This window comes from Aphanomyces astaci (genome assembly GCF_000520075.1).
Source record: "Aphanomyces astaci strain APO3 unplaced genomic scaffold supercont1.24, whole genome shotgun sequence".
Lineage (NCBI taxonomy): Eukaryota > Oomycota > Saprolegniomycetes > Saprolegniales > Verrucalvaceae > Aphanomyces > Aphanomyces astaci.
The window spans coordinates 177446-198002 of record NW_009798287.1 but is presented as its reverse complement, the minus strand read 5'-3'; the positions used below and the strand labels follow the sequence as shown (position 1 = coordinate 198002).

The following is a 20557-nucleotide window of genomic DNA, read 5'->3' as shown; positions in this document are numbered from 1 at the left end:
GAGTATCTGCACCGTTTGCAGTCCAAACTATTTACAATCGCATTATATTGGTCCAGTTATGTGCACTACCTATATATATATATCACTATAAAGTCGTCAATATGTCGTCGTCTACACGGCGGCTTCCGTCACTTGCTGGTACGGCGTGTCGATATCGCTTCCCTTGCGGGAGTGTGCTCTGCCTCGGGGCGTTGCCGAGTGGTTGCGCGGGGACAACGTCAGGTTGCCAAACCGACGGGAGCCCTGCTTGCTCGTGTAGGCGCGGCGCCGCGGGTGGCTTGGGGCACGTTGGCGGGCCTCGTCCATCTCGCGCTCGTGGTTCATCTCCATGACGGTGCACAGCATGCCATTGGATCGTTTCGCAAGGCGAAATAGGCCAACCACCAACACCACACTGGCGCCCATGAGACAGTACAGCCACACAAACTCGTTGGACGCCGACGTGCGGGTCGATGGCGACGCCAGGTGGATGTACGTTGTGCCGACGTGGGCTCCAAAGAACGCGGTAAAGTAGATCGGTATCGACACGACCCGACCGCGGGTCCGGAACAGCCCGATGAAACCGACCCACATTGTCGCAGGCAGCCCCATGCCCTTGACCGCATACAGCACGAGAAACAGCACCACAAGCGCAGTTTGATCTGGCTGGCCAAACAGCTGAAAGCGATCTTGGCTGGCGACGAACACCAGCACGACCGCACTCACGACCAGCGCGGCCATGAGCACCATCTTGTGCGCAAACTTGTCAATGTACACAAATGAAAACAAGGCAAATGTAAACTCCACCGCGAGGCAGTTGGTCAGCAGGAGCGCCCGCCCGTACCCCAACCCGACCCGGGCCACGTAAATATTGAGCGGCAGTAGTGACAGAGACAGTACGACAGTCAAGCCCATCCCCACAGCCGCCTTGTACACTGAACTGGACATGGGAATGCGGTACGCTTGGCTTTCCTTCATCGCGGTCAGCTCGACCATCACGTCGGTGCGGCGACGCAGCAGCACGAGGCACGCTTCCGCTTCGTCCGCCCCGAGTCGGTGGAGGACCCAGTAGGGGCTTTCGGGCAGCAGCATGATCACGGGCGTGAGGAACGCCAGGACGAGAAAGCACCAAAAGCACTGCCACATCCACACAAGCGCGTTGCTGTGCGTGTAATAGCTGGCCGCCATCGACCCCAAGATGAACCCCACCGCGAGCACGAGCATGATCTTGGGGCGCATGTCTCTGGTCGAGATTTCGTAGCAGTAGAGGCAAAACGCAGGCAAGAGGAGGCCGATCGCACACCCAAAGAGCACGAGCGACGGCAGAAACACTGCCTTGCCAAAGGACGCCGTGCCCGACACGAGCGACATGGCCACGAACGCGACCACGCCGCCGCAGAAGATGGTCGCGCGTCGGCCAAAGTAGAACCCCCACGCCGCCGACAGCCACGACCCGCCCATGGCGCCGGCAATCACATAGTACGCCGTGGACCCGGTGGGGGCGATGGAGATGTCGTACAGCGTCGTGTACGCGAGAAATGAACCGGAAAAGTCGAGGGTTGTGAGCACGTAGTAGAGCCAGCCGCACGCGCCGGCGCCGACGAGCCCCACCATGCCGGCAATAGAAAATGCATACTGCGACGAGTCCGACATGACTTGGGAAAAGCCTTCGTTGTACATCATCCGTGTCTGGATGATGTTCATGAACGGGACGACCGATAGCACCACGAGCGGCACGAGCATCATCACGCCAAACAGAAAGTCAAACAGAAATGCCAAGTGCTCAAACATACCGATGGTCGAGATGGACCACGTTGGAAACGCACATACCCGCGCCATCTCGTTGACTGCGTACAGTATCGCAAAGTACCCGTACAAGATGGCCAGCGCGTCGCCCGCCGACTTGGACAAGACGACCATCGTCAGCACCAAGTACAAGGCCAGAACCAGCGACACGGTCAACAAGTACACTGTCGCACGCACACTCGACGACAACGCGCCGAGTCCTTTAAAGTACGTACATGCGTGGAATATGCCGAGGGTGGCCACCACGGCGAGGCTTGTGTACAGCAACACGATCGGATTGTACCGCAAAGTGATGACATACCACGCAACGAGCAAGTGTCGGCACTCGCGGACGATCACGGTGGTTCTCGAGATGCCCTTGGCGCCAATGTACTGGTCCACTTCGCCCTGCCACCAGCCGATCCATCCGCCATGGTTGACCTTGTCCAGGTCCGACTTGTCGTCTGCCGTCGCGTACATCCATTTGGCCCATGCGATACTGTCGACTTTGGTCTTTTCGTAGTCGAACCCGTCCGAGTTGAACAAGAAGGGCGAGAGCAGCCACAGCGCCGAAATGAACCAGATCGCAAACGTCTGCGTTCCATAGCCCTGCGCCGTGATGCAAAACTGCTGCCCAAACGTGTTGACCTCGGACACGGCCGCCTTTTGGCAGATCGAAAACAACCCGTACGTGCCGTAAATCACACACAACCCCATCAGTTCCATCGCTTTGCGGTAATGCGACCCCGAGTACGCCTTGTACAAAAGCACAAACGTCTCCCGCGTGATCTTGAACCCACGCCCCGTCGCTTGGTACTTGGCAAACCCGTGCACAATGTTCAGGTCAAAGTAGTGCGACGTTGTGCCCACTTGAAACGTAAAGAACGCCCATCCGCCCGTGAGGATCATGTTAAAGAAACGGAGAAACCCGCGGCGGATCCCCGCTTCGGTAAAGTAGACGGCGATCAGCGGAAGCGTCAGGAACAGCCCCGCTTGGATGTAGTACTGCGTGTTGATGATGTTGTCCAAGTTGTGAAACGCGCGCGCGTCAAAGCCCTTGTCTGAATTTTGAGATATCAGCGTCGTCGTGTTCATGGAAAACACAATCTGCTCTTGTACCCCCGTCAACGCAATGTACACCTACACACAAATATATATATATATTATTATATATATATAAATATTATTATATATATATATATAAATACTATTATATATATATTATTATATATTATTATTATATATATCATCGAGTGAGGGCTCATGTTTGGGGACATACAAATCAGTGAGTGATTCTTCTTCGATACAATTCACAAGTGAATGTGGAATTTAATCTGTCCATGAAGTCAACCAAAAAAATTGACCAAAAATAGGGTGAGAAAAAAAGCCAAGAAAAACTATTTTAAAAAATTATTGATACAATTTTAGCCAATCAAAAGTAGTCCACGTATTTTGACTCGACACTGTAAACTGAATGCCAAAGCGTTTCCAGTTGTCGATCGGGTCTCAACTGTCAGTTTTCCATATGGAAAAACTCAATATAGTGTTAGCCAAGCCCAAGTCAGTCCATGTCTCATCAGTAGTCCTTGACACTGGAAAGAATAGCTTACCTTTGTATACATAAACACAAACGCGGTGACGATCGTGAGCCACGTGGCAAAGTAAAAGCCCGTGTGCGAGTAATACATGGAGTGCAGTCGGAAAAAGTCGAGGAACGCGCCCATGCGGTGAGCTTCCCGCGCCAGACACGTCTCGCCGGCGCCGTTGGCCAGCTTTCCTTCAAACATGGAGATCTGAGACAGCGCCACGTCGCGTCCTTTGCCGCACTGCATAAACTCGACGTGGGTCACAACGCCGCCGCGGAGGGTTGTATTGAAGCCAGCAAACACGTCTTCGCTCAGGTTGATGCCTTTGGACGCTTTGGACACGCCGCCCCTCGTGAGGCACATGACCTTATCAAACACATCTGGATGGCCATAATGCATGCGGCAGTACAGGGGGTCCGCCAATACTCGTTGGCTCAGCGTGACAAACACAAGCTCTTGCCACGATTTGAACTTGGACAAGGACGATGCGTTGCCGGTAAAAATGTGCTCGCGCATGCCGATGATGCTCACGGGCTGGCCCGACGGGTGCATGTCGGCGGTCGCGAGCAGATTCGGCATCTTCAGACACTCCTCGTAGTAATGCTGTTGGTTCATGTCGATCGTTTGGAGAAACTCGCCCCGGGTGAACGGCAGCGCATTGTTCTGGTTCTCCGGCTTGCCTTCACCGAGAATGGGGTTCCCTGGAAGGTCATACCTGTAGACTTCGACAATGTCGTCGCCTTCGCTCTTGATCAGCACGGACGAGAACGTCTTGACGTTAGCGGCATCGACGGCCTCGTCGACAAAAGCCACGCGCAAGTTGGGGTACGTACGCAAGAGGTAGTCCATGTCGGTGGCCTGCGCCTTGCCTTCCGCTTTGTGTTTACCGTACACTTGACAAGCGCAAATGTAGGAGAACTTGAGGCACACCATATCCTCGAGCAGCTGACGCTTTTGATCTTGGGATTTGTCTGGGGCGGACCCAATCTCGAGCCAGTACAGCATCTTGATGGCGTCTTCGTACAGCATCATGCCCTGCACGGTCCGCGCCAGCGTCTGCCCTCGGTACGATGCCCACAAGCGCAGCTCGAGCGGGTGGTCGCGCCGCGCGTCGGCTTCGGATTGGACGTCCAGGCGCCCGAGGAAATTTTCCCACTCGGCCGTGTGGATTGTGATCAAGTACTTGAGAATCGTGAGGTTTTTTCCCACTTCTTCGACCGCGCCAAAGATCGGGTGATTCTCCAGCGGGGCGTTGAGCTCCTCGAGCGAGTACAGCACCCCCTCGGCGTAAAACGGTGTCATAACCGAAAACGACCGCATCTCCTTGACCGCCGACAGCTGCGGGATGTCCATCATGAGCGACTTCATGAAGAACCCGAGGCGGCGCTTGGCCTCCGAGCACCGCGGCATCGCGTCGGACGTGTCGAGCGTGAGCAGCAGCAGCGCGCGCGTCGCATTGGACATGGCCGCGTCGTTCGCGCACAAGTTCACGAGCCCTTCGGCCGCCGCCATGTACCCGTTTGTGGGCGAGCAAAAGTGACTTGCGCCCAGCTTTTCGAGAATCACGGGCTGGCCCGCGCACAGCAACGTCGTCGCATGCAGAAACGTATGAAACCGCTTGACAAACTCGAGCACGATGGGCATCGGGTGCGCTTTGGTGGACTGCATGGGGGACATGGTCGAGTCGGCGGTGGCGGGCGGCGGCAGGTCCAGCACCGCTTCGAGGAACTCGACCAGCGACGCACAAACTGCGACAAGGTGCTGGGTCTGAAACGACGCGATAAACTTGTTCTGGGTCGCCAGCTGCTCCATCAAGTCGAAGGCTTCGAGTATGCTCACGTCGGCCGGCCCCAGCATGGCCTCGAGCACGACCAGCACAGCGTTAAAGCACGACTTGAGCGCCGAATTGCAGTCATGAAGCAGCAGTTCCACGCTCAATTCCGCATCCTGCCCCGGGTGGTTCTTGCGGTGTATCTTGGCCACACTCGCCATCGCTTGGTGGACTTTCCCCGCCGATAAGAACACTGGTTCGTAGATCTCGCCCGTGAGCTCGGACACGTCGTACTGAAAGATCGCGGCTTCCTTGTCGTCCAGCAAGTCGCCTTCCCGGAAAAAGTTGATCACTTCGTTCCACACGACCACAAAACGCGCCATGAGCATGGATCGGCGGTGGCCGTCCTCGTCTGGCACGTGGTCTTGCGCCACCTATATATTTATATATTTATATATTGTTGTCAATCGATTCGAAACTGGCGTGAAAGATGGAGACTATTATGAGAATGCAAGGCAGCGAGCGATACAACCCAAAATGTACGACAGACGAATCGCAAGACGTAATTATTAGCCAATTAGATTGCAGCAAACCATTATCCACTGAGACTTGTCAATGTGTACAACGTTTGTACATACAAGAAGTATTAATACTACGAATATATCGATACGAGTTGAATCTGCACATAACGCCATATTTTGGGTAAACAGGCAATATATATATATATGTCATATTCAAGTCCAAACTATACGACAACAGCTCTACAGGTCGATCGTCTGGCAAACAAGAACCAAGTCGTTATTCCGAGGGACACCCCACGTGTACATCATACAGTGTACAAATGATCGCTTACGACTGTATATGTTCAATGTCATAAAGTCGAAGAAATGAATACACACACATCCATATATATATATATATATATTGTCCAGTCGATATTCGAAATTAGAGTGGGATGCCCAATCGAATGAACAGAATCACCAAATCGGCAGACGATCATCGATCGACCAATCAAAACCCAGATGAAGAATCCAGTAGCCAATCAAATCAACTCTTGAACCAATGCAACAACATCGAATTCGTGTGTGACTGAAATTAGTCTGACGTTACTGGACCATTATTTTAACATACAAAAGTAGATAGGACAAAGAATCGATCATCGATATTGATAGTAACTTGGTAAAGTATCAGTACAAAAGTCAACCAAATTCAATTTGGGTAAAACAAACAAATGTCGCTATAAACGTATCAAAAATAGATCATTTCGTACCGCCAAGGCCGTGACGACTTTGCTGTCGAATCGCTGCGGAATCATCCGAAACGCGCGGCTAATGTCGGTAAAGCCATGGTACTCTCCCGTGTGCATGCGCATGCCCTTGACGGCGCCGTAAATGGCTTGGAATATCGTAAAGTAGATCTGCGTGTCGTAGCAAAACACAAAAAACACGGGCGCCCACAATGCACATATGATGCCGGCGTTGCGCACCGACACGACGTGGGTCTTGTAGTCGAGTTGCATGTCGTAGATGGCCAATGAAGGCAGCATGAGCGGTGAGATGAGCACCCAGTACGACACGACCGCCTTGCACAGCCACAGTACGACCCAGAACGCAATGTACACGATCCGATAGGACCACGGGGGGGTCATATTGCGGCCGACGTAGCAACTGTCGCCTTCGCGGACAAACTTGCTCCAGAACGACGTGCGCACGACGGCGGGGGAGACGGCGGTCACGACAAGCGCCGTCGCCCCCGGGCTTAGGAACACGGGCCCCAACACCGCGAACCGATCGAGCCACGGATGAACACCACTCCCCGACCCTTCCGCCATCATGACGTAAAAGAGCGCGGCGAACGTGCCGTTCCATGCTAGACGGAGGGCGAGGGCCGATCCGTACGAGAGCCGGGAAGGGAGTGAAGAAGAAGTCGAAGTCGAAGAGGAGAATGCGGCCTTGAGGAGATGCCATGACTGCGCCAGTTCGAGCAATCCCTTGAACAGACTCAGCAACGCATGAGCCAACACGAGAAACACGAGCGACAGCTTGAGGTCCGTCGTCGAGTACGGCGTCACGACTTGGCCGAGCGCGGCGAACTGCATCAAGCCGCTTTCGCCGCCGCGGGGAGAGATCGTGACACAATACTGCAGCACGGCCAACAGGAACAGAAACATAAAGTTGAAGTGGAAGATCCGGTAGTAGTTGAGCACGAGCGTGAAGATGCTGCGATGCTCGTAGTACGTTTTCGGGTGCGTGTGCAGGCGCGCGCCGGCCTGGTCCACTGGCACCGCGAGGCAACTCGCGCGCCAAAAGAACTCGTTGAAGTCGTCGTAGTTGCGCACTTTCGTGTGTTCGAGATGCTTGCCCAGCGCGTCTTTCGTGGTCATGCCGGCGCATTCAGACCAAATCGGCCGAATTACCGCGTCCAGGTACCATCGCTCTGGGAACGGCTGCACGACCTGGAGATCGCCGTTGAGGAGGAGCATCATTTGATGGTACAGGTAGCAGATGCACTCGGGCATGTGGCGGACATTCGCGGCCTCGCCCCATATGCACAAGTACAGCATGAGTTCCATGTGCAGGCGGTTCGTCAGCCGCTTGTTCAACTCGCCGGCGTACCACACGGGCTCGGCCTCGACGAACTTGCACCATTCAGCATAATTCGCCACGAGTTTTCGATGCAGGAGAAGCACGTGGTCGATACCGCCGTTCATGCGCTCGCGGGACTTGGCGTTGGCGAGAAGCAGCAGCGCGTGTTCGCGTTGGTTGTCGACAGATCCGAGTTGGAACCCGAATTTGCGGTACAAGATGTCACAGCAATAATCGATCGACCCTTCATCGAGAAAGCCGCCGAGGATGCCCTCCGCGCCGCCACTTTGGTCGTGGGCGTTGAACACATCCGGATCGTTCGGGTTGTCGCCCATCACGTAGTACGCGCTTTCCCCGAGGATGTCCATCTGGTTCAGCCGGTCGCTGAAAGAGCTCGTCGAGTGCTTGAGTCCTCCATTGGACCGCTTCTGGTCGCTCTGGAGCACGAAGTAGTTGCTTCCCGCGCGTTTAAGCGCCGCCATCTTCGTCACGTCCAAATATCCAATGGAAGTTTTAGTGTTCGAAGATACAATATCCGGTTAATAACCATTTATTTTATTATACCATACAAACACAACATATTTTATTTGAAACCATCCTGGGGTTAAAAGGTGAGATCCGGATAATGTCGCACGTTGCACGACAGAAACCCATCGCGGCGATTGGACGATAAATTTTTGGGGATGAGCCTGTAGGACAATTGCTCGTTTTCGATTGCCCCCGGACACAAGTGTATCCTGATGAATAGAAAACATATTCTTTTGTCCAATCAAACCACGAAATAAATTGCAGGATTCATCATTCCACGGCTTTAAGGAGCTATGTACAATTCATACTATTAGTAGTAAGCTTACAGCATAACAGTACTACGAAGTACTCACCATTAATACTAACTGTAAGTTAATAGTAGTGCGGAGTACTGCCACTGGACAGTATAAGGTGCACTCAAATTCGCCAATAGAATTGCTTGCCTTTTGGAATAGCCAATCGAATCACTCGAACCATATAATAAAATAAATAATAAGCACAAACAGTATACATATTTTACAGTGGTCGACAGCTGTGAGGGGGCCTTTGAGAATAATTATTGCTGCATAAATGCTAGCGATAAACAGTTAATATGAACATTGTAGCTCACAGGCCAAATTACAAAGTGGGCATTTAAACACATCTTCAATGTTGATATTCTCGCTAAAGCGATGTTGCAAAGTTTCAACATGAGTCATTTTTCACCGTATTACGTAATAAAGTTCCATATCTAATAAACGTGTTTTTCATTCTATGCATAAAAATAGGTGAAAATCTGAGAAAAATCCTTTCATAATCGATACATATTATCAGAAGCCCCCTCACAGCTGTCGACTACTGTTAAGCGTACAGTAAGTCGACTGCTTCGAGGGGGCTTCTGATAATACGTATCGATTATGAGAGTATTTTTCTGATATCATTACCTATTTTTATGGATCGATTGTAAAACGCGTTTATTACATGTCGATATTTATAAAGTCATACGGTGAAAATTGCCGCATTTTGAAACTTTGCAGCATCGCTTAACTGTTAGTGCAAATATCAAATTTTCAGGATGTGTTTACATCCTGGAATTTTAACAGTCTGTAAATGCCCATGTCGTTGGCTTGGCTATGCGCTACAATTTTCATATTAACTGTTTATAGCTCACGTTTATGTAGCAATTAGTGCACCATCATCCGTCTTTGACTGTGAGTGGAAATCGAAGTAAATGAACCCTACTGTAATGTGAATTCTGTCTATTCACTGTCAAACCGATTAATGTAAATAATCAGAAGAATGCCCAACCTTTCGGCCTCATGCAGCACTTTTCAAAATTGAAATCTCGGTGAGTAAGCTGCATTCTACGACGAGGTCTCTTTCAAGTGCACCATAAATTGGCCATCTACGTTAACAACTACTAGTATATTATATCAGCTTACTTTACTGTTATTACCGCTTAGTATGATGGTTTTACTTACCGGTAGATTTCATTTTGCTTGCGATTTGATTGGCCTATTTCGAATTGATGCAGTTCTATTGCCAATTTGAGTGCACTTGAAACTCATGCAACTGATTTCCATCACGTGATAGCGAAGGAAGGCTTGGCGGCGACCTCCAAGTGAATCAACACACACACACTGTCGCTACACTATGAGTTGGTCGTGAGCAAACTAGGCGGAAGGCATGTTGTCCGTTGTGTCGCATGATGGAATCAACTAAAAGGGCGACGTCTCGCATGATGATCGATCAACGATCAGTTTTATAGGAGCCCAAGACACTGAGCGACATACACGGTCGAATGCCACCCGAGGAATCCTATGACGTTGCCCAGACCTATACCCATACTTCCCACGACGGCAAAGTCGGACAACGACATGGCTGGCGTCGGCGTGTCCTTGGTTGGTAGACACGTGGCAGCCCCACACAACGCCGAGAAGAACAGCTCGAAGAAGAGAACCAGACTGATGTCGTTGGTTTGGGTCACGGCGACGCCACCAACAAAACCCACAAACGCGCATGTCAGGAGAGGGGTCAACTTTCCCAAGCTGGCCTTGATTTCCAAGTCGTAGCTTGGCTATAGGAAGAAAGCTAAGACATGTTGCCTTGACAGGTTAATATGCAATGTACCTTCAACTTGGGTCCGTTAATATCGTAGCCAGATCGTTTGTCGCAATCCGAGAGGACGTTGTATGCTGTGTACCGACATGAAAGCACCTTCAGAGGTGAATGTGAAGGGTACAGGGAACATGCACACCTTTGACAATCAGTTGAAAGTACTCTGTCGCAGCTTGGATGTCGACATTGGGCTGGTTCTGCAACTTGTCGGGATGGTATTTCAGCGCAAGCGAGCGGTACGCCTTGACAATCTCAGGTTGCCTGCAATTTCACGCGGTGAGAATGTAAAATGCCACTCGCTCGTCCACTTACGTGGCTGATCGTGGGATCCGCAGGACATCGTAGTAGCAGTACGACTTGGACTTTGTGACAGACATGGAAGACAGTTGCGAGCGGTCGCGGTTGTGTTGCAGGAAGGTTCTAGGAAGCAACACTGAGCGTTGCTTCCTTCGTGTTGGTGATGATTGCACAGAATGCGTTGGAGGTAAACAGAAAGTTATGGTGCACGGCGACAAGGGACATCACATGATTCAAAGCAATAGTGTGTTTAATCTTCAATTTGTAAGTAAACTGTAAGTCCAGCCGTTTATTATAGTTGTCTATTTCGTCGCACCACTTAGATACTCTTATCTCGTCAAATACGAATATATGAATTGTTGTATGATTGATGTGCTATCATAGTCACGTTGATGTCATACCGGTACTGCAAATAGCTCGTGGAACGCATCCGGATTTCGGATAAATTAGCCAATCAGAATAAAGTTGCTCAGTATCACACTAATTTCAGTCACATACTAACTCAGTGTTGAAATGGTGGAAGAGTGAAATTGATTGGCCACTTGATTAGTGTTCTGGGTTTTAATTGGTCAATAGATTGTCTGTTGGTGCTGCCAGCAATATTTAAGTTGTACAATTCGAAAAAATAATATGGCGATGTAGGAAGAAAACGTAGTGCACACTGCACTATGTTACCAGAAACCGAATGAATGTGGCCAATTGAATCGATTCAAAGGATCCCAAACGACGCCACTGCGATGCCTCGGCAGGAGGACTTCACCATAGCCAGTACTCGGCGAAACCGCATCTCCCAACAAACGAGAAGTGGATACACATCTGGAATCAACCAAATCAAGAAATGGGTTGCACAGGCAGGACTGCACGACCTTCTTGGTCCATGTAGTCAGAGCCGAGATGGAACGACGCTGGACCAGAATCACTTCACCTACAAGCACCTTCTCTCCTTCATAGAATGGACAGTTCAAAACAAGGATGTCGATGTGGGAACAATGAGCGGGTATCGAAGTGTCATCCCGAGCCTTTACAAGGACCAAGATGTACAATTACCAGTGGAATATGGCGATAACATCAAGGAGATTTCTTCGGGTATTACATATTTGAATATTTTTGAGCTTTTGAGTTATGCCCATTGTAATAGAACTACGAAAGAGCGTGGCCCATGAGCTTCAAACTGGTGAAAAAGTGTACCGAGGAAAGCGTCCGATGACGTTTGATGTTTTCGAGTCGCTGTGCGCAAAGAACATGGCACTCAGCGATGGTGGCTTCGCGCATTTGTTCCTGGTTCTGTCGTGGAACCTTTAAGTGTCGCTCGAAATCAACAGAGACAGTCCGGTATGACACTATGTTATGCTCAGGATAGTTATGTTTGCATATAGGTTCGATCACATGACGTGTGAGGATGACAGCATTGGTTTCACATTCTTTAAAACCAAGACCAACCAGGAAGGTTGGAATTCGTATATGATATGTTTGTGGAACGTGATTTCATATACTTAATTAGGAACGAAAAACAAGGATCCAAAGCATTGTTACTCAAGCCGGCGACATGTAACTTTGTCGCTCTGGGGCTCGATCTTTCTTGCAACAGTAGGATGTCCCCAACCAGCTTGTTCCCTGGTTCAAATCAAAAGGTGGATTAGTCATGTCACACTCAAATCAAGTTAAATTATTTACAGTGGTCGACAGCTGTGAGGGGGCCTTTGAGAATAATTATTGCTGCATAAATGCTAGCGATAAACAGTTAATATGAACATTGTAGCTCACAGGTCAAACTACAAAGTGGGCATTTAAACACATCTTCAATGTTGATATTCTCGCTAAAGCGATGTTGCAAAGTTTCAACATGAGTCATTTTTCACCGTATTACGTAATAAAGTTCCATATCTAATAAACGTGTTTTTCATTCTATGCATAAAAATAGGTGAAAATCTGAGAAAAATCCTTTCATAATCGATACATATTATCAGAAGCCCCCTCACAGCTGTCGACTACTGTTAATTAGGATCGCTTTGGAAATCACTTGCTGCGTTGGTTGGCGGGGGCAGCTCGAAAGCAAAGAAGGATATTGGGACTCACTCCATTCGGAAGGGTGCTGCTACTTTTGTGTCATCGGGCAGCACCGGGGGTCCATCAATTGTCAATGTGTGCCTTCGGTGTGACTGGACCCTCGGAAATGTCATGGAGAGGTACTTTCGGTATGAGGCAGCTGGTGACCAGTTCACTGGTCGATATGTGGCTGGACTACCACTGAACAGCTACTTTGCTGTCCTGCCTCCACATTTTTCGGGTGGTAACGACTTGGTATTTGGCCTGGCTGTCCAGATTATATTTCCATCTCTTTGCTCCGAAATCCACCTGGTTCCAATTTTACAGCTCATTTTGGCGAGTTTGGTGTATCACCGAATTTTTTTGATTGGGTCCTTGCCTCCTCACCATGCCCTGCTGTCCGTTTACGAACCCAGGCCCGTTTGCTAGTCTTACTACCATTGTGATATCGGGCTCAACATCGTCATGCTTGCGTGCCAGCGGAATCCCTCCTTATGTTGAAATGTACAGGAAATTGGAAAAAAACGAGGTGATTTTGACATCCATGCCTGCCCAGAGTTTGGACGGTGTGCGGAGTACTGTCGAAGACCATGGTGTGGCAGCTGGCAACATTACACGATCGGTTCTAGAGTCGTCCATTGCCAGTGCCTTGTAGTCCATCCAACAGTCAAATGGCGCCATATCCCCCCACAACAACTGCCAATTGATTCACAGACTCTGGTGTATGAGCCATTTCACTGGCGTGGCAAATTGCACTAGCTACCCGATAATTTTGTGTTTCCTAGTGTCGATGCTGCAACAGCATGGAAATTATGGTGGCGTGGAAATATTCGCGAAAAAGTCTTGACGTATCAAAAGATTGATACCCAAGATTTGGCCACCCGAGCTGCGAGAAACATGTTTTACGAGTGGTAATTTGAACTAGAGAAACTAACGGACCCTTTTGTGTGAGTATCAGGTCGGAACATGGCCCTCAACCCCTCGGAGCAAGAGGTCTCTACGTCGATCGACACGGCACGATGCCTTTTCGACCAACTCTGCGGTGAAATATCAGCGAAACGTGTGCGGTGTGACGGGCAGCTCAAGATAACGACGCTGGTCCGTCTTCACCACCAACTCGAGCCTTCCAAGAAGCCTCGGGTCTTCATGAAGCGCAAACGCTCGAACCAGCGAGCAGGCAGCCAGTCAACGACCATGTTCTGACGTGTACGAGGAGGTTGAATTATTTACAGAGGAGGAGGAATGGCAATCGTACATTAGATGTGTGTGCTTGTGCTCGTAGATGGTCCAGTGTGCGTAGACACTGGCAGTACGTGGAATGACTCGGCCGACTTGCTCTGCGACCTGAAGTTGGAATGGTTCTTCCGTCGCATTCATGGATTCTAGCCAATCAAAAACAATCTCAACAGGGATTGGCTGTAAGTATCGTTGTAGTGCAGGTTGCACTACGTTTTCCAACGACAATTCAATATCTGGTTCTGAAACCGCCCCACAGTTCGATTCAACGAATCGAGGATGGAAATTTCGCGTAGAACCCACAATATCTGTGAAGTTATTTCGAGTTACTCAAGCGAAGATTTATGCGCGAAGCGTCATTCCTAATTCCTGCCAGCACACTCTATAGCCCAGCAGCATCTTGATGAACGTTACATGTATTTACAACTGTTACATTACTTCGAAGAATATATCGAGTTTGTGTATTGTGAATTCGCTATAAACTTCCAAAATTCGCGTGGTTTGTCTAATCAATATTGAATCACGGTGGAGTTCTGATTTGGCATCATTGGCATCTCCAACGCGGGTCCCTATCCCAACTCTATATCTCAAACTTCGGTTGTACCGTTCCTTCATGTTACAGTACGGATAAGCCCCAATCTCCCGCTTTTACCGGACCTGTATCTTGGAAGTCGGATGTTTTGCCGGACGGATTGTCCTGTACTTTCCAAAGAACGATTTATTCTTATTTACAATTCCCAAGATAATCCAGCGTGAAGAATGTTTCGAGGAAAATACCGGACCAATGGTCTGGTTGAACCTCATTGGCCATAATCCATGGAATTTCAGCATAGTGTTCTTTATGTGATGCGCGCCGGTTCATTTCTCGACAGTGCACGCGCCTCGAACGTCCGAAGACTATGGACTCCGGGATGAACGAGAACCGGCAACACGCGACGCTCGACAGCCTCATCGACAACCAACTTTCGGAGAGCACCAAGATCTGCTACAATAGCAAGCTGAACCAAGTCGTCGAGTGGGTCAAGGGTCAGTCCCGATACGAGCTCCTTAAGGACGACGGCTCACTCGACCTCAACAACTTCCAGTACTCGGACTTCATGGACTTTGCCGTTTGGAAGTACAAGCACTCCAAGTGCCGGGTCGACATGATCACCGTTTGGAAGTACAAGCACTCCAAGTGCCGGGTCGACATGATCAGTGGGTACCGGTCGGCTATGCGCTACTACTTTGAACGCGAGGGTGTTGAAGTGCCCCAAGCACTTGCCAAAAGAACCATCGGGTTCTTGAAAGGTTCCGTGATCTCCTCCGCCAACAATTAATGATTTCTGGGCGTAGGGATGCGTCGCGAATGCTCTTTAGAAGCCCAAGAAGTAGGTATGGATGTCGTGGGCAAGCGGCCAGTGGACTACAGTCAATATGTTGTCTTATGTCAGTACACTTTAAGTCTAATGGACGGTGGTTTCAGCCATCTATTCCTTGTTTTAACTTGGAACTTGATGTGCCGCAGCCGCTCGACGCAAATGATCCATCAGCGTTCGCTCCGATGCTATTGGGATCGTCTTTTGCAAGTCGAAAACTGACCAGAGCGGCACCAAGCGACGAGATCCACGTCACATCTACAGCAACCCGATGGAGGCCCGATCGTGCGTCTTTCGAGCCATCGCCATCTATCTTGCATGCCACCCGCAACTGTCCATGGGCAAGCTGTTCCCAGGCGCAGCCCAGAAAGACCGGTTCGGCAAGCAGCTAGCCAAGCTGCTCTCGCACCCCGACACGACCTGTGGCCGTTCGGAATACGGCACCCACTCGATTCGAAAGGTTCTGGAAGCACGGGTGGCCCGTCAATCGTCAGCGTTTGCCTCCGGTGCGGCTGGTCCCTTGGGAATGTTCTTGAGCGGTACATGCACTACGAAGGCGCCGGCGACCAGTTCCTCGGACGGGTAATGGCCGGCCTACCGATTAACGACTCGTCGTTTGCCATCCTCCCGCCGCACTTCAAGATGCCGCTTGACTCCGACGTTTCATCGGCGATCAACAAAATAATTCCCAGCTTGTCCCGCGTTCCAGCCTTGCATAGCGTCTTTCAATCTTGGCCCACGAGGCGCAGGCCCTGGAAATGCTAATTCCTAAGAGCCACCCTAGCTTCTACTCACGTGTCTTCACGGATGTCGATATGGTGGCGCGGCTAGTTACCCACGATAGCGTCCTCTCAGCGACCAAGGGCGTCGCAGCGGGCAACTTGACGCAGCGTTTGCTCAAGGAGATGTTCGTTGAGGTCGTGGCACCGATGGTACAGGCGCTTGCAAGTTCCGCAGAAGTGTCTCCGGCGCCTGCGGCCCCTCCACGCATTGTCAACTATCCCACTTTCGAATGGAACCCATGGCAACAGCGACTATTGGACAACTTCACTACCCCGTCGGTAGCCGTCGCAACGGCGTGGCAGTTATGGTGGTGTGGCAACGCGGGGATGTGAATGCCGCCTTTCCGATTGATCAAGGCCGGTCACATCCCGAAAAGCCAAGTGAAACCGATTTCTGAGTGGCGCTTTGCTATGGACTTTCTCTACCGCGTGTACACCACCGAAACCGGATTACGAATACCGGAAAACCCAACTCCAGCTCACGCCACGGACACTTAATGCAATCATTCTCGTCAAGATCAAGCCACTCCTCCAAAAAACGCCAAAAGGTCGGATCCGCCGTGGTGACCAGATCCAGATCGCCACGTTTGTAAGTATCTTACGGAAAGTCCCACAACTACGATTGCGCATGTATTTCACGTATATACCAAGATTTTCCGTGTTGATTTTGATGTAAAAGCATAGCAGTTACAGCTAAGAGCATCTCCACCGGAACACGGATTTTGACCCTGGATCTGAGTCCTTTTCAGTGTCATATTCTGCACTGAATTCAATAAATTTGAGTATGAAGGATATTCGTTCGCATCGTGACACTGACTTTTTAACCGCAATTCTGCGAAAATTAATACAGTATAAATAGATAAGATATGTATGGTCATTTCTAAGTTCACACAATATGCGCTGGAATGACCGACTCATGCAGTTGTCGAATCAACTGATGGATTCGTCCGACGAGGAAATCGATGTCATCATAAGTACGGCAGCGCAAAAAGCCGTCCGCCAAGCCGCATCTGTAGACTCACGGTCATGGAGCGGGTCTCGTCGCGGTCGTCAGCCAAACATTGATCGAAACCGGACTGGTGGGCACCAGCAGATTGTCGACGACTACTTTGGAGAGAACGGGAAACCATCTACGTACACAGAAGGACAGTTCCGCCGCCGGTTTCGTATGAATTGAGCACTCTTTATTCGGATCATGGATACCGTGGCTGCTGCGGATACATACTTTGTCCAAAAACCAGACGCATTCGGAAAGTTAGGTAAGCATGGCATGACATATAAATAGAGCTTAAAGATAATATAGGTCTGTCACCATTACAGAAGTGCACTGCGTCCATTCGTATGCTGGCGTATGGCGTCTGCGCTGACTCGACCGACGAGTACTGTCCCCTTGGTGAATCAACAACCATCGAATCCATGAAGCGCTTTACAAGGGCTGTCGTCTCAGAGTTCGGCCCCGTGTACCTGCGCGAGCCGAATGAAGAGGACGTCGAAAAACATCTCAACCTGAACGAAAGTCGTGGGTTCCCTGGGATGTTGGGTTCTATCGATTGCACCCACTGGAAGTGGAAAAACTGCCCTGTTGCCTGGCAAGGCCAATATCAAGACCGCAACGGGAAGCGGTGTATGATATTGGAAGCGGTTGCGACGCAAGATCTGTGGATTTGGCATGCGTTTCTAGGGGTTCCAGGGTCCAACAACAACATTAACGTTTTGGACCGTTCGACGCTGATGGTGAAACTGGCTAAACTTGCAACTTCCAGTGAAGGATTTTCGGTAAGTACATTTTAGCTCGATATTTTTGGTTGCTTTACTCGTACAAATAAATACATATTTTGTCTCTAATATTTACAAATAAATACATGTTTTGTCTCTAATATTTTGTCTTGCATTAATCGTACAATTTTGTGTATTAGGTCAATGGGATTTCGTTCGACGTGTTTTATCTCTTGGCCGATGGAATTTATCCATCACACTCGACGTTTCAGAAAAGTCTGAGCAGTCCTTCAACGAAGAAGGAAAAGTACTATTGTGAACGACATGAAAGTGTTCGAAAGGATGTCGAACGTTGTTTTGGGGTCTTGTTTGGACGGTTTCACATTCTGGCCAATCCCAGCCAATTGTGGAGTCGTGGCCACATGCGCGTCGTGTGGCTTGCTTGCATTTGTTTGCACAACATGATCATCGATGACGACAACACCATGGAGCACCACCCCAATGCATCGGAATGGGATAACGACCTGGAGCGCCGTCGACCTCAGCAGCCATTGTCCTTCGACGGTTATTTGCATCAACGTTCAACCATGGTCGACTCCGATACACATGATCTCCTGCGTCAAAGCATCATCGAACATTTGTGGACAGAGCGTGGTAACATGTAGAAAAGAACCCTGTTAAAAATTGCAATTACGAAATCAATTATCAACTTACTAGATTAGTTGAAGAGAAAAAATCAATTTTAAACATTGCAATTAGCAAATCAATTATCAATTTACTAAATTAGTTGAAGACGTTTCTAGTTTGATTGCGAATCAGCTGATTTTTGCATACGACTAGCAGCACGCAATTCGAGCTCTGCAATTACCTCAGCTTGCTGTAGCTCTAAAAATCGAAGGGCCATAGGCGTCAGGTTTTCCGTCGGTGTTGTGAACAATTGGAGATTCGAAACGATGGATTGCGCATTTGCTTTGCGATCAATTGCAGCAGCGAGCCTACCCATGTCAACACTTGCTTAAGGCATGTCCTCTGTAATCCAACGTTTGCGCTTCGCTGCGTTCGCTCCTTGCGGACGGCCTTCCCAAGATTCCAAATTTACTGTCGAAGATAACAATTTGGAGCCGTCCAAATTATTGTCTTCGCCAGTCAATTTAGAATGCTTGGTTGATTTCTTGATGCCGAAGCCGTTTTCCCGATACGCTTCGCATTTTGGCTTGTCGCGCAGGACTCGCCAACACCCCATGTCCTTGAAATTGCGTCCACTGCCCGTCTTGGAAGTGGTGGTCTTGAAGTAGAGTGCTCTTGCCGCATCTTCGACGTCGTCGATGTTCGTTCCACTTGCTAGAAGGTATTGTACTTGGATGTATGAACAAGTGAACGAACTTGCTGACAACGTGCTTGATGTCTGCAAACTTTGATTCGAGGGCCCTTGCCGTGCGTTGCGGGCGGCGTTCTGGCTTGATCTCGTTGAAACGATGGGTTACTGTGTCCCAGAATGTTGTCAAGGTTTGGCCACTACCCTTGATCGGATCCTCAGACGCTGCTACCCATGCCTTGGACAGTAACTCGTTCTCCATATCGTTAATCCACAACGACATCGTCGTCCAGCAATTGAAAAGTATTTTGTGTAGACTAGTTTGTATACCATACAAATGTCTTGTTATTAGATTAATTCGACGCAAAACCTCGACTCGGAGTTTTTAGTGAAAACTCCGTGTGGAATGGTCAAGACTCAGGGTCTGGGGTTCTGAAACTCAGTTTCAGTGTCGAATTCAGTGTTGGGGTGGGGGTAAATTCAGGGTCAAAATATCATCGACACTGAGTAATATTCAGTTTCAGGGTCAAATTCCGTGTACGGTGGAGATGCTCTAAGTTAGAAACTATAGCATGGATCTCAGTCAGTGTTAATCCGTAGCCGCTGTACATACGCATCTTCGCTGTCACGAAAGTGGCTTCGGTTCGTCGAGCTCCAAGTGCGGTTTCCCTCAAACCCTATTGGCTTCTTTTTCGCCGCCTTTCTACCAATCGTAAGGCAGGATACATTCACCAGCTGGAATGTCCGGTATTTTCCAATAACATGAAAGGTCCGACCGTGAAGTGGTCATTTATAGATAACCTGTGTCCGAATTATCCTATTTTGGGTTATAACTAGGACAGTAGGGGGGCTTCCAACCTTTCGATAGATCATTCCTGTTATATTGAGTCGACTCGCGGGCGAACGGGCCTGGTTCGCTACGCTCGGCCCTAGCCTAAGCTCGCTCCTAAGCGTTCTGGATATAGAATATTGTATGTACTTGTATAGGGATATTATCAGATATACCCATAACTCCTAGTCCTAATTTCAATTATTGCGATCAACCTCCGACCCCTCTGATTGGTCGGAGGTGGTCGGAGGGTCGGAGGCGGTCGGACCTTTCGCATTTATTCATCCATAACATACTCCTACTGCAAGTGCTGTAAACACTACCGCTGTCCGGAAGTATCGGAAAATCTTATTTCCGTGAATAATTACCCTAAAAGTACCACTATGTGTTCGATATAAGAATTTCCTACTATTATAATTAGAGTAATACGGTTTTTACACGACCGGCATCCGGTTATAAGGCTTCGTGCACGACGAGCGTCGGGCAAATTCCGCTTCCATCGAGTAAGAACCCCTAAATACAAATATTAAGATATTTGAATTTGATAATTAGAGTAATATGGTTTTTACACGACCGGCATCCGGTTATAAGGCTTCATGCACGACGAGCGTCGGGCAAATTCCGCTTCCATCGAGTAAGGGCATCCC

General features: G+C 49.4%; 6 protein-coding genes across 6 annotated transcripts; 3 read left to right on the top strand and 3 right to left on the bottom strand.

Annotated features, from left to right (window-relative positions):
* Positions 1-15: 15 nt before the first annotated feature.
* H257_09650 (hypothetical protein) lies at positions 16-8200 on the bottom strand. Its single transcript, XM_009835939.1, has 3 exons — positions 6392-8200; positions 3375-5555; positions 16-2904 (listed from the first exon to the last, which is right to left on the bottom strand). Exons 1-3 carry the CDS (start codon positions 8186-8188, stop codon positions 112-114), a joined length of 6771 nt encoding a protein of 2256 aa, XP_009834241.1. The 5' UTR covers positions 8189-8200; the 3' UTR covers positions 16-111.
* Positions 8201-9859: 1659 nt separating this feature from the next.
* Positions 9860-10796, bottom strand: H257_09649 (hypothetical protein). Its single transcript, XM_009835938.1, has 4 exons — positions 10644-10796; positions 10471-10592; positions 10344-10408; positions 9860-10290 (listed from the first exon to the last, which is right to left on the bottom strand). Exons 1-4 carry the CDS (start codon positions 10706-10708, stop codon positions 9976-9978), a joined length of 567 nt encoding a protein of 188 aa, XP_009834240.1. The 5' UTR covers positions 10709-10796; the 3' UTR covers positions 9860-9975.
* Positions 10797-13218: 2422 nt separating this feature from the next.
* Positions 13219-13877, top strand: H257_09648 (hypothetical protein; the record flags this gene model as incomplete). Its single annotated transcript, XM_009835937.1, has 2 exons — positions 13219-13318; positions 13633-13877. 2 exons carry the CDS (start codon positions 13219-13221, stop codon positions 13875-13877), a joined length of 345 nt encoding a protein of 114 aa, XP_009834239.1.
* A 932-nt stretch (positions 13878-14809) lies between these two features.
* H257_09647 (hypothetical protein) lies at positions 14810-15854 on the top strand (the record flags this gene model as incomplete). The annotated part of the gene is made up of 3 exons (XM_009835936.1): positions 14810-15200; positions 15246-15342; positions 15443-15854. The coding sequence occupies 3 exons, from the start codon at positions 14810-14812 to the stop codon at positions 15852-15854; spliced, it is 900 nt and encodes a 299-aa protein (XP_009834238.1).
* Positions 15855-16945: 1091 nt separating this feature from the next.
* Positions 16946-18431, top strand: H257_09646 (hypothetical protein; the record flags this gene model as incomplete). The annotated part of the gene is made up of 3 exons (XM_009835935.1): positions 16946-17216; positions 17354-17826; positions 17967-18431. The coding sequence occupies 3 exons, from the start codon at positions 16946-16948 to the stop codon at positions 18429-18431; spliced, it is 1209 nt and encodes a 402-aa protein (XP_009834237.1).
* Positions 18432-18917: 486 nt separating this feature from the next.
* On the bottom strand, positions 18918-19364 carry H257_09645 (hypothetical protein; the record flags this gene model as incomplete). The annotated part of the gene is made up of 2 exons (XM_009835934.1): positions 18918-19077; positions 19150-19364. The coding sequence occupies 2 exons, from the start codon at positions 19362-19364 to the stop codon at positions 18918-18920; spliced, it is 375 nt and encodes a 124-aa protein (XP_009834236.1).
* Positions 19365-20557: the final 1193 nt, after the last annotated feature.